The 13,728-nt window shown below is 32.0% G+C and overlaps 2 protein-coding genes across 2 annotated transcripts; one reads left to right on the forward strand and one right to left on the reverse strand.

Annotated features, from left to right (window-relative positions):
• Nucleotides 1-1,169: 1,169 nt before the first annotated feature.
• On the forward strand, nucleotides 1,170-1,874 carry LOC145755783 (uncharacterized). Its single transcript, XM_082572030.1, has one exon. The coding sequence runs from the start codon at nucleotides 1,170-1,172 to the stop codon at nucleotides 1,872-1,874; it is 705 nt and encodes a 234-aa protein (XP_082428156.1).
• A 1,992-nt stretch (nucleotides 1,875-3,866) lies between these two features.
• LOC145755784 (P2X purinoceptor 7-like) lies at nucleotides 3,867-4,880 on the reverse strand. Its single transcript, XM_082572031.1, has 3 exons — nucleotides 4,696-4,880; nucleotides 4,182-4,394; nucleotides 3,867-4,026 (listed from the first exon to the last, which is right to left on the reverse strand). The coding sequence occupies exons 1-3, from the start codon at nucleotides 4,878-4,880 to the stop codon at nucleotides 3,867-3,869; spliced, it is 558 nt and encodes a 185-aa protein (XP_082428157.1).
• Nucleotides 4,881-13,728: the final 8,848 nt, after the last annotated feature.

Consider the following 13,728-nt stretch of genomic DNA (forward strand, 5'->3'; position numbering starts at 1 on the left):
TCCCAAGTTTTGTTTAGTTTTACATATATTTACGAACTGACAGACTGACACATAAATAAATAAGTAAAAATGAGTGACAGTGATAATAATTCATCGACTTCCTCAACTTCATCATTTGAATTGGAATCAGAATCAAACACTAAACCTTACAACTTTGAACCAGAATATACTAAAGAGGAGTTGGTTTTAAGAAATGTTACAGAAACCCCAATGGAAGTCGGTTAACTTCTACAACATGGTAATTTTCCTATTTTTGTTTGCGTTGACTGATAATTTTGTTTTAAAAAAAGGCTTTTAATATTTAGGTGCAAGTGTAATAAATGCCATGTTATGGAAATAGAAAAAGTAAAGACTTGACTGACCACAATTAAATTTCTAATGAGAACATAGAATGTATTACATTGCACCCTGGCTTTTTTTTCAATATGCTGCAATGAACATGTTTTGAAATGGACAGGAAAGAAAAATACGTGTGGTATTGCCTGCATGTGTTGTTACTAACATAAGACAAAGATTTCCTTACGAATTTTATCGAGGATATCAAACTCATTAATAATCATTGTTTTTATTTATTAATTTTGTAATAAACGTATTAAAAGTACAATTTTGCCATTTTCTAAAAAGGGTATACATATATTAATGTCATTAAAATCTTGAGTAAGATGATTCCTGTAATTCTTCATTTGGTCGATGAAATGAAGCCGATAAATATGGAGGTTGCGTAAACGATGTGATCCAACATTCCCGTAATAGTTTTAATTCTTCAGTTGATGTTTCAATAAGCAACTGCAAAAGTATGTTTAAATACCCCATAAGTTGCAGGCACTTTAACATTTCTCACGGAATACCCTCCAGATTTATGTTTTCTTTTAGGAAAATATATTTGCCCGACTATATTCCCATCTTTGTCCGTTTTCAAACCTCTTTCGCTATTTTCGTTGTAATGTAGAGCCGCTAAAAAATGTCTGCAAAGTAAATCATTCTATTTGAATAAGGTTAATGCAAGCTGAATAGGAAATTTATTTAATCTAGTAGTAATATTAATACTGATAAATAATAAAAGCTGCAATATTGTCATTACCTAAAACCATCAAACCAACTACCTAAATCAAATCCAAAAATCAACTCTTATTATTAACTTTTTTGTTAATACTCAAAAAATTTACAATATGTCGGTCACTGATGCTTCCTTGAAGAAGTTTATGACTGTCATCGAGGGAAAGTTGGACAAGGTGACCAAGCGTCAGAATGCCTTGGAAAGGGGTTCGAGTTCCTCGCCTACACGTGAGATGGGCCGTGAGAAGGAGCTCAAAGACCTGGGAAACTCCATCCAAGAAATTCGTGACATGGTCACCAGCTTTAAAGACGATCTAGAAGCGTCCAACAAGCGTCAGATGGAGTTAGATCAAAAGGTAGACGATCTAGAACAATACGGCCGAAGCAATTGCCTTATCATCCACGGATGTAAAGGTATTCCAACAACAGATGCTTCGCCATTCCCTTTCCGGGATTATGTATTACACCTTTTGAACACTCACGTTCATCCTGGGTATTCCATCACCCATTGGGATATTGACACTGCCCATGTTTTACCATCAAAACGAAGGGACAGTAAACCGATTATTGTGAAGTTTGTTCGGCGAGATGTCCGTGATGATGTGTTCTGGCACAAGAAGAGGATGCAGGGCACCGGTATGGCGATCACCGAGTCACTGACGAAGCGCCGGCTGCACCTTGTTCACCAGGCAAAGATCAAGCTTGGAGCCAAATCTGTTTGGACGGTCAAGGGCAGAGTGATGGCATTCTTCAACGGAAAGCGCCACACAGTAGGTAAGGTAGAGGATATTATTACGATTTTTAACTCAGCTAAGTAAATGTTACCTACTGGGTTAGATGTTACTTATCTACTCACGCTTATATATCCCTAAAGTGTTTTTTTTATTTATTTATTTGTTCGTTAGCATATAGTTCATTATTTTAAGTTGTGTAGCTCTATAGGATAATAATGGCCCATGAAGTTATCAAGTGCAATATTTGTCTTAAAGGGCCTGCGACATGCAAAATTAATTTTTTTTTAATTAATAGTTTAATTAAGAAAAATTGAAAAAAAAAACTAAAAAAAAATTTTGATGACGTATTATAACTAAAAATTGACGGTGAACCAAGCATTGCACAAAATCCTACAAGGGCCATTGTGACGTGTCTGCGGGCCCCTGACTACAAATTGAATTGTTTAGTAACGGCGGGAAAAATAATATTTTTTAGTATTTATTGTCTAAAAATGGTAAGACGCTGCGTTTTTCCAGCCTGTGCAAGTAAAGGAAGCACAGGCATAAGTCTGCACCGTTTTCCTAAAAACGAGGCAATAAACTCAAGATGGGTACACTTCGTTTCAATCCGAAGACCGTACTATAAACCATCAAAAAACGATGTTATGTGTGACCTACATTTTATTAAAAGTGATTTCGAGGATCCTTTCGGTTGGAAAATAGGGGCTGGTCATAGTAATTCAGGAACTAAACTTTTAGAAACTGCTGTTCCTACTGTATATCCTGAATTGCTGGGTCCAGCCTTCAAAAAGCCCTGCATAAGAGGGGCCTACAAAAAAAGACAAAGAAGCAGGGTAATTTATTTACCATAACACATACGAAACAAATAACTAAAAACATAAAATTGCTCATATCAACAGGTAATAGAAAAGTTTCTTAGTTCTGAAATCGATAAAGAAAATAAAATAGAACATAACCTGCCATCATTTTTTTGACATTTGGCATGTTGCAAAAGGTAAATCTAAACACTTCTAAATACATAAAATACACTAAACAAGTTTAAAATGTAATTTGATTGAAGAATGGAGACAAAGCGTTATTAGCCATGTATACTGGTCAGTTGTTTCAAGTCCATATAAAAATGAGGAACAAATTATTGCCAAGTTCACAAGCATTTTAAATCACATTCACAATGGCAACTATGAGTATATTGCTTGTAGCCACCCCCCACTATCAGAGGAGACTAAAAAAAGAAAAAAATTGTTTATACCTGGTGAATATATTAATATATTATGTTTTGCCATTACTTAGTGGTGAAAATGTTTGTCAGATAAAAAAAGATACTAAAAAAGGTTATTTCATTTTTAAATTAATATCAGGTAACAAGGACAGTGTTAAGCTAGAGGAAATTTTAACGCAAAAAAAATTATTACATGATATCAAAAAGCTTTCTCCAACTTATCAAACAGCAGAAATTGAAGCCTTTAATTCAGTTATTAATCAATTCGCCCCAAAGATGACAGCCTATAGTTATGAAGGAATGCATTGTAGGTAAGTGAAACGCAAAACTAATAAAACATTACCTTTACTGTTTAATGTATAAAACTTGTATTGCAGAACTTTGCTTGCAGCTTTGCATTATAATGAAAATGCACACAGAGTGCAGGCTGTAAATAGAAACGGAGTTTTTCAACACAAGGTGACTTTTCCAAGGGCAAAATCAGGAGGTTTTGTTATTCGAAAGATACTGGAAAAATCAACTTACAGTAAATAACAAAATATAATCATGTTTAAAAATTGGCCAAATTTATTATAAGTATCCTTAAAACATGCTGTTTGTCTAGATTATGTTACCGATCTACAGGATACCGCTGCCTCTATCATTGCTTCTGGCAGAAAAAATGAACCTCGGCACACGTGTATGTTGTACCCCCAAGGAAGGCCTCCATTTCTGTCCGAAAATTGCATAAGACCAGATATGGAGATGGCAATTTCCCAAAAAATTACCCGATTTAACAACTAATAAGTTTAACTTTCTAAAGTTTAAAAATTTTTCATGCATTACTTTTAACGACTGTTTTATTAAAAAAAAAAAATTTAGTTTAAAACAGGTAAAACAAATCCTTTGTATTGTGTGCTAGGAAACGTATTTCTTATTTTAGTAACAGCACAAGATGGTAATGGAACTCGAATACTTTTTCCCAGGTATCCCCAATGCCATCTTACCAGTTGTCTATATGCAAGATGTCTATACTTCCTGAAATAATAGAAAAAGGGAAAGTCAGCCAAACAAGTTAAAAAATTAATGTTACATCTAGCTTATTCAACTTTATAACTAATTGAAATAACAGCATTTTATCACAACTATTACTGATTTTGTTTTACCAAAAAACTTAATTTAAATATACTTACTTGTGCTGGCTACTATTTATTACACCGACATCATATTGCTGTCTATAACCAAACAAAGCGGTTTGTAACACCCATGGATTTAAACAAACCGCTTCAAATCCAGGGTGCTCAATGATGCAAGGATCTTTTGGTCCAATGTTTAATTTAGAAATTTCTTTACAGCATACTGATTGGTATACTGAGTCCATAGGAAGGCAGTTTCCACACAAACACCTGTAAAAATATGTTTTGTTACTTAAATACTCAATGCGTAGGTGTATACTATTTATTTTGACTAAAATATATACTGCAACATTTTTTTGGAGTTATTCAGCTACATTGATCATAATTTAGCAGTTCTGCTATTTGTTTCAATACAGGTTGTGCGCAGGGTAGAATAAAAAACATGAAAAATAATTATGTACTAGTGGACTAGGCTGATTAAGCTTAATACAATTCCAGTTACAACCATTTAAAAAAAAATTTTTTTCATTAATTAAACAAGTAATACCTGACGTGTTTAAATCCAGCTTACCAAGCATTATCTTTAAGGCGGTTTTGTCCATTTTGCTCAAATTCATGAACCACAGAAACAGGGGTGCTCATTTTTAAAATTTGAGCATCGCTATATTCCGGCTCAAACATGTAGCCTGTAGAAAATAGTTGGTCAACATCAGCCTCAGAACCCGTAGAGCTACTACAACTATCAAACTTTGACATACTTTTGGACTTTCTTGAGAAACAAATAGTTTATTCGGCGAAAAGAAAAATGTGCACGAGGCCCGCAAACGCGTCATAGTTATTTTCACACCGGTTCGCGGGATTTTTGCAATGTCAATTTTCATAATTAAAGAACTCTACTATTAGATTATTAAAAAATGTAAAACTTTTTTTTAAAAATTGAGAAAAAATCTGTTAACATTATAAGATTAAAATATATTACTTTAACTAAAAATACAAAAAACATGTCGCATGCCCTTTAAAACTGTTAAAAATAGACAACCAGCAATTTTTTGTGATGCTAATAATCACTGGATCCATTTTAAATGTCTAAAACTAAACAAATTGGAAATAGAATTACTTCAAAATGAACCTCAAAGTAAGGCCTGGTGTTGCCCACACTGTTATAATTCTGCCCTACCCTTTTCAAATTGTAACCCTTATGAATTAACTCAGCAATCTAACCCAAACCCCCCTACCACAACTCTTTGTCCATCCACCCTTAATCAAACTTTAAACTATAATAACTTAGACCTTTTAGATCAAAACGATAACATGGAAACCAATCTTATTAATGACCAATATATGTTTGCCCATGATATACATGAGATAAATACCACCACAAACAACAGTTTTGTCACTATGTGTGTTAATATTAGATCAATTTCAAACCCAACCCACTTCACCAAACTCCAAGGTCTAATTATAACTCCATGGAATTAAAACCTGACATAATAGCAATTAATGAAACTTGGCTTTACCCAAACCAAATTGGACAACATATAAATTTACCTGGCTATACATTCAGCGCCAACAGCAGATCTTCTTCTAGAGGAGGTGGTGTTGCAATGTATATTAAAGACAACCTAAATTTTTCAATAAGACATGAACTAACAATAATGAAAGAAAAGGAGTTTGAGTCCCTGTTTGTTGATATTTTTATTAATAACACCCAAATTATAACAACTGGAACAATTTACAGATCACCCAGTTTAAATAAAAACCACCATAAATCATTTCTTGATCAATTAAAATTTGTTTTGGACACACTTGCAAAACAAAAACACACATGCTATATTATGGGCGATACGAACTATAACTTATTAGAGACCTTAAATTTGGACATTAATAACTTTGTTGACACTATGTTTTTTAACTCCCTTTTCCCTCTTATAAACAAACCAACCAGAATAACTGATTCAACCCAAACTTCTTAGATCATATTTGGACCAACAACCATAAATCCCTAATTAGAAGTGCTATTATTGTCGATGGCATTTCAGATCACTTTCCAGTAGTTCAATGTACAAACATAACTAGAAACCAAAACCCAACTATTAATACTGAAACCTACATATGCTATAATCCAACAAATCTGGCCAAATTTAATACTAACCTTGAAAATCTAAAAACAGACCAAATATACTCATTTGAAGACCCAAATGAAGCCTATAAAGAATTTATAACATCCTATAAAAAAACTTTTGACCAAAATTTTCCTTTAAAATCTCAAAAAAAATTAAAACAAGACAACCCCTGGTTTTCTAATAATCTAAAAGAACTTAACAAAACAAAACAACTGGCTTATAAAAAATGGCTTCGAAAACAAAACTCTAAAAATAAACTGGATTATAACCTCAAAAGAAATAAATATGAAAAATCAATGAAATCTGCCAAATTTGAGTATTACAAAGGTCTGTTTAATAAATTTAGGTTTAATATGAAAAAAACTTGGACTACTATTAACTCTCTTATTGGTAAACCTAAAAGAAAAAAACATCAAGTCAAATTTAATATCAACAACAGTCCAACCTCAGACAACAAGATAATATCCAATCATTTTAATACTTACTTCACATCAATAGCAGAAAAACTGGTTAAATCTATACCCTCTACCAACCTGACCTTTAATTCCTTCCTCAAAAAACCTATATTGAAATCAATTTTTATTAAACCCACCTGTCCAAGAGAGATTGAACTTATTTTGGCATCAATGAAACCCAAAACTAGTTATGGATTGGATGAAATACCATCAAAAATTGTTAAATCAACCCCTCAAAAAATTATAGAAATACTAAGTCATATTTTCAACCTTTCGATTGCAACTGGCATATCAATAAATGAATTTAAAACTGCCAAAGTAATTCCTATTTACAAAAAGGGTGACCTCAAAGAAACTAAAAACTATAGACCCATTAGCCTTCTACCCTGTTTTTCAAAAATACTAGAAAGAATTATGCATAAAAGGGTATCATTCTTTCTTGAACAAAATAATTTTTTTTTTAAACAACAATTTGGATTTCGAAAACTTCATTCAACTAACTTAGCTGCAGCCCTGTTAATAAGTAAAATTACTGATGCTTTTGAACAAAAAAAAGCAGCACTTGGAATATTTTTGGACTTTTCGAAGGCTTTTGACACTATAGATCATACAATACTACTGCACAAACTACAATACTATGGAATAAGAGGAATTGCCCAAAACTGGTTTAAACATTATCTGACAAATAGATCTCAAGTCGTCGAATTTAATGGCCAGTTATCAACCAATAAGAATAGAATTACTTATGGTGTACCTCAAGGCTCAATACTGGGACCTTTACTTTTTTTAATTTACATAAATGACCTTCCCAACTCCCTGCTAAAATCTTCCCCTGTAATGTTTGCAGATGACACCACCCTTCTTTTAACCGATAAAAACCCTGAGAACTTAATTTTAAATGGTAATAATGAACTAGCCAATTTACAGCACTGGCTCTCTGCAAACAAACTATCCCTCAATATTGGAAAAACCAAATATATAATTTTTAATCTCTAATTTTAAGTCATATCCGTTATTGTATCCCCATTTGGAAACATGGTAGTTTGAAAATTCAATCCCAAATTCAACATGTTTGCAAAAAATACCTTACTATGATTTCTTATTCTTATAACACCAACCAAGATAAAACTTCTTTGCCCACACATTTACTATCTCTTGAAGATCTTTTTACCCTTGAAACTAGCTCTATAGTTTTTCAATACCTAAAAAACTCCCTCCCATCTTGTTTTGATAATTTCTTCTCTAACCCAAGCAACATTCACTCCCAAAACAAAGCTACTTATTCATTCAGCTACTCTAACACTTTGCGTCACAAACTTAACTTAATTATGCAATCTCTCTTTAAACTATCAATGTAAATATTTTAATTTATCAAGTTTCCTCTTTCTTTTCTATTATTAACTAGTTTTAAACATTTATATTTACTTACTCTATATACGTGAACCCCCAATAGTTAGTGGGTTGTTTAATATTTTTGTGCGTTGTATGTGATATATGTTGTGAAAGGCCATTCTGGGACGTTCTTTCTTTAGGTAGGTTTATTTCGGTTAGTCCCTTTATCACATGCAATTTATCGTGACCAGTTCGTGCTTTCCTACTAGAGCCATACTGGGTTATATTAAATGTAATTATTATTTTCTTTAAGTTATTTTTTACACTGTAACTACCATCGACAGTGATTGCTCTACTATTATAAATCAAATGTGTCGTAACTTTCTTTTTTTTTCGTACAATTTTATTTTGTTATTTCGTCACTCCTTTGTTATAGTTTTATTTTTTTGGTGTATATTTTGTAAAATGTATTTTATATATCGCATTTATTAATAATATAATCTATACTGGGTTTGGTGACCATGCCATAAAATAATTAAAATCTTCATGTAAACATTAATACTTTTGACATGTTTTAAATCATTAAATTGATTTTGTCATTTTTTCCCGTCGCATTGTTGTAATATTAATTGTATATCGTATTTATTATTTACTTTTATCAATGCGCGAAAAACCAAAATAAAAAAAAAAAAAAAAACCTTTGTAAGAAAAACTCTTCATACCAGGCTTTTAAAGCTGATTTAGGCACAAATTGGATTAGCAAACTGTGGTAAGCTTCCAAGTGTGATGTTTGATGTTGAGTGCTCAGTTTACTAACATCATTTATGTGCCGCTTAGAAAGAGATATTCTTTCCAAGTTTGTATAGGCGGCCGAGTCTGCTTTTAGCCATTTTTTGCGCTCTACTTCAGCTGCAGAAAGAGGATCGTGTAAGCACCTAGGAAATAAGGGGTGATGACCATCATGGATGTTAACAATGTGGTTTAACATTGACTTCCATTTTTCCACAATGACATCACATGACAACCCTCTCGATGAGGATGCACACCAGTACAAATGATTAATTATACTGGCTATCCATGGTTTAAGTTCAGTTGATTCTTTGCAAGATGCAATAGCAATTAGGCGCTTTTTTAAACTTTTTGCCACATGCCAAATATCGTACATATGATTAGTCTCGCTTAACTCTTCTCGAATGTACTTAGCAATTTGAAGGTGTCTATCGGTAACTATACATTTTATTTTTAAATTTTGTTCATTTAATAGATAATTTGTTGTTCTTTTAAAACCCTTCAGCTCCATAGCATTACTACTGGTGGTTTTATTACTCTGGACAATTTGAAAGTCTATAATTTTATTTTGGTTGAGTTCAAGCATTGTATAGGTACCATATTTGGCATTGTGGCCGAGAGTGTCTGCATGCCCATCACCTGCAATTTCTAGGAATCCACCTTTTTCTTTGGCTCGCAACACAACTTTCTTCTGGGCAAGTTTCTACATTTTAAATATTACAGGCTGTAAATAATTATTTGCATGGTTCTGGAACGTGGATAATGAAATTGTTGCAATGTTTAAAATTGACATCATTCTTGATTGCTTTAACAAAAGACATTGCAGTTCCCATTATTGCACCGGTCAATAATAAATTTCCAGCCGGAACATTATTTATAAATGGTTGCCTATACCAATGGTAAATGTAAGAGCACTTTTTGCATTTTTGCTTTATGCCAACTAAACCCATTGTATGATGAATAATTGCCAAACAGTCTTTTGAAGGACATTCGGGACAATATTTAAACAAGTCCAATAGTTGTATCAGAAAAAGATAGGGTAGAAAACATAGACGAAGCTTCTGACTCTTGACTACTCATAAAATAATCAGGGTCCAAATTTAAATCCTCCAATTTGGAGTCAACACTCATTTCTGTAAAATCAAATTTTCTTTTCCTGGGCGAAACAAAAATTGGTTTTTTTTTTTGAAAAGTTTGGGTTTGAACACCAAAAGTCTTAGCTTGCATATGAGATACTTGGGAACCCTGATCTTTAGTAAATAGAATATTTGTCTGAGTGCTCACCTTTACAGTACAAAAACCTGTTTGTGTTCCGATCGCGTTGACTGTATTGGCGTCTGGGTTGCAGTTGATATTTGGGTTAAAGTTAGGGGAATCTCGGTTTCTTCTAAATAAAAGGCAGTTGATGTTGAAGGTTCAGAATATTCTTCATGATGAGTTGTTTTTTTTTTGTACCGAAGGAACAGCATTTGGCAGTTGATGTTGAAGGTTCAGAATATTCTTCATGATGAGTTGCACACTGTGGCTTGTTGTTTTGGTTATAAAGAGTGATAAAGGTAAAATAAATAATATGATTTTGGTCTAAAAAAAAACAATTAATCAGTTTGTTTACTAGGTGACAAGTTCCCAGCCAGTACCAAACTATTTTAAAAAATAACGGAAAAACAATATTAAATTTGTGAATAAAAAAATTCCTACTTTGTTATCCATAATAAATGATTTACCTTATTACAGTATTGCTGTCTGGCAGTAAAAAATAACATAAATATTCCAAATGACATAGTTCTGGTAATAAAAACGCAGATAAGGCTTGTTAATTTAAATCGAAACTAATGTTGCCTGCGTTTTTTATTTTTAAACTGACTGCTACATTTTCAGCTTGCGCGTCAGTCTTACCAATTCGGCCTCTGAATCTCCCGCCGAGTTCGCTTGTTTACATTCGCGACGCTAACTAGTACTTCACACGAAAAATATGGTAACCTGGTATTTGTGCCACAGACATTTTTAGAGGTTCTAAAGACATTTTGTGATTCAGTGTCAACTATACTAACGTGATATATACATTACTTACAAAATTGCAAAACCCACTAACATAGCTGTTTAAGGTCTGTAGAAAACACAGCGAGTTTTTTTTAAAATGCTTTAACATGCCCAAACATCGGTAATGCAATATTTCCAGAGCCCTGCAATTTAGTATTTAAATTATTGTAATGCATTGTGAAATCAGCAAAAAATGCAAATTATTTAACCACACAGCTTCGCTCAACTCTGGATATATTTGATTTTTTTCAACCAAGAAAAGTTTTACTTCTTTCAATAACTCAACAAATCGGTGCAATACCTTACCACAACTTAACCATCTTACATTGTTGTACATGAGTAATCCAGAATATTCATTGTCACATGATTTCAACAAGTTTTCAAATGTGCGTTTGTTAAGAGCATGAGCTGTATTAGTAATTAGTGTTAGTGATAATTAAATTTTGAAAATAATTAGTGATAATTAAATTTTGAAAATAGGAGGTTTGGAACATAACATTATTATACATAAAAAATTTAAATTTCAAAAATTTTAATGTACTAGAACTAAAGTTATTTTGAACCAAAAATCGGACGAGTAAGAAAAAAAACATAATAACTAGATTTATTTGAAAAATAAAAAATGGTTCGAAATCGTTTGGTCCTTTTTTTATAAATATAATCTATTTAATACGTTCATTGATTTCTAAATCTAAATTAATAAGCAAAGGTTAAAAAATACTTTTAAAATAAATTTTTTATACACTTTTCACTTTACCAATATCGATCACTTTATTACCTACAGCTAACAAGACAACATTTGACAGCGACCAGAACGCTATTAAATCATTCAAGCGTAAGAAAGCGTTAAACTCCCACTGATCGAGTATTTTATAAAAAAAATAGGAGGTTTGGAACATGATATTATAATAAACAACATACTAAAATTTTAAAACTTTTAATATACTAGAACAAAAGTTATTTTGAACCAAAAATCGGACGAGTAAGAATAAAAATAATAAATATACGGGCAATAACAATATGTTTCGAAATCTAAGATTTCGAACCATAATAATAAATAAATTTGGAATGAAAGTATAGTAATGGACTGGTATTACAAATAAAACTAGATTTATTTGACAAATAAATGATGGTTCGAAATCTTTAAAGATGATTTGATTATTGACACTGGCACCATTCACTAAACTTTTTAACAGACTTCAACATCTTTTAGCGGTAATGATTTTTTACACGTTCGATATATTTAATAAATATCAAATACTAATAAATGATTACATGACAGTTATAAGCAAAATTAATTAGATGTTATATAGAGTAATAAAGCGCCTAAATATGCAGAAGCACGAAAACTTAAAACTTTGATTTTTCCGCGATGACCCAAAATTTTTAGAACAGAGGGCGATAAATTTAATATTCAATAGATATAAACAGATTTACTAATAAGTGATAACTTGACTTCATATATGAATTTAAGCCACGTTTTTAACTAATATTGGAAGGTCTGATTATTATTTGCAATTTAACACAACGTCGCAATTAAAGTCCTGATTGTACGTTCGCGCCACAAATGCTGGTTCAAAATATTTTGAAGCAATCGATTTAATAAACAAGCGATTATTCCGTAAATGTCGATTACCAAAACTAAATGAACAAATTTGAGCAGTCATTTATGATAGTTACCAATGCGTAAAAATTTCAATCTTGTAGTACTTTAAAAAAGAGTTACTGCACGAAAACTTTTTCAGCGGTGGTAATATTTAGCTTGTTGTGCGATATATTTAATAAAAATTAATTTCTAATAAATATTTACATAACATTGTTATTCAAATTATATATAACTTTTGAGCGTACAATTATGCAGAAGCACGAGAATTTAAAACAATATTTTCCTCACGAAATGCGATAGATTTAAAATTAAAATAACATGAATTACTAATTAATGATCATTTAACTTAACAAACTTTAAGCCATATTTTGCAACAATTACTTTGGTGACTGCCTTATTAGCTGCATGTTAATCCCTTGTCGCGATAGGATCGCAAGTATTTTTCTATACCCCTGATCGTACGTGCGCACCACAAACGCTAGTTCAAAAAATTTTGAACCAATATAAAAAGCGATCAATTTAATAAACAAGCGATTATTTCGTAATTAACGATCACCAAAACTTGGTAAACACTAAAAAAGAATATTAATAATAATACTTACGATAACAATATGTTTCGAACCATAATAAATGCGTTTAGGCTTTAAAATTGCCCTTAAACTTAGGGTATTATACCGAGTACAATAAAATAAAGGCGATTTAACAAAAAGCATTAAAAAGATCACAAAAACAACCATTTTAGGTAAAAGATATAACTTGTTTTACAAAACAAATATAAAACCTAGCTAACAGCTTAAAAAATGACTTTAACACTGTGTGCTATAACAGAATCGTCTTATAAATAATATTAAAATGCGCTTTATTTTTTGCATAGCAATTACGTCCAGTCGTATTCCGGCTCCCAGATCAGCTCCGCCTCGATCTGGGTTCTTCCGGCATCCGTTGCCATTTTAATTAGTTTATCTTTAAAATGCGACCGGGGGTTCTCTGTCCAGTTTGTAGTAAAATAATAGGGATCAATTTCGACTTCTGTGACACCGGAAATTGTGGATTCTGAAGCCTTTGGAACCATAGCAGAAAAATAAGTTAAATTCGTGAAGTTTAAATATGTTTTCTCATCCAAATTTGGGGTAAAAAGATGCGTGGAAGAGGTCATTAAAATAGAATTGAAGAGTTTTAAGGTAGTTTTCCAAGTTACCTGAGGTTCTTTTAACTTGATACGGCGTAAGGAAGACGCATATTTAAAAATTTTAGAATGA

This window comes from Corella eumyota, chromosome 6 (genome assembly GCF_963082875.1).
Source record: "Corella eumyota chromosome 6, kaCorEumy4.1, whole genome shotgun sequence".
NCBI classification, from domain to species: Eukaryota; Metazoa; Chordata; class Ascidiacea; order Phlebobranchia; family Corellidae; genus Corella; species Corella eumyota.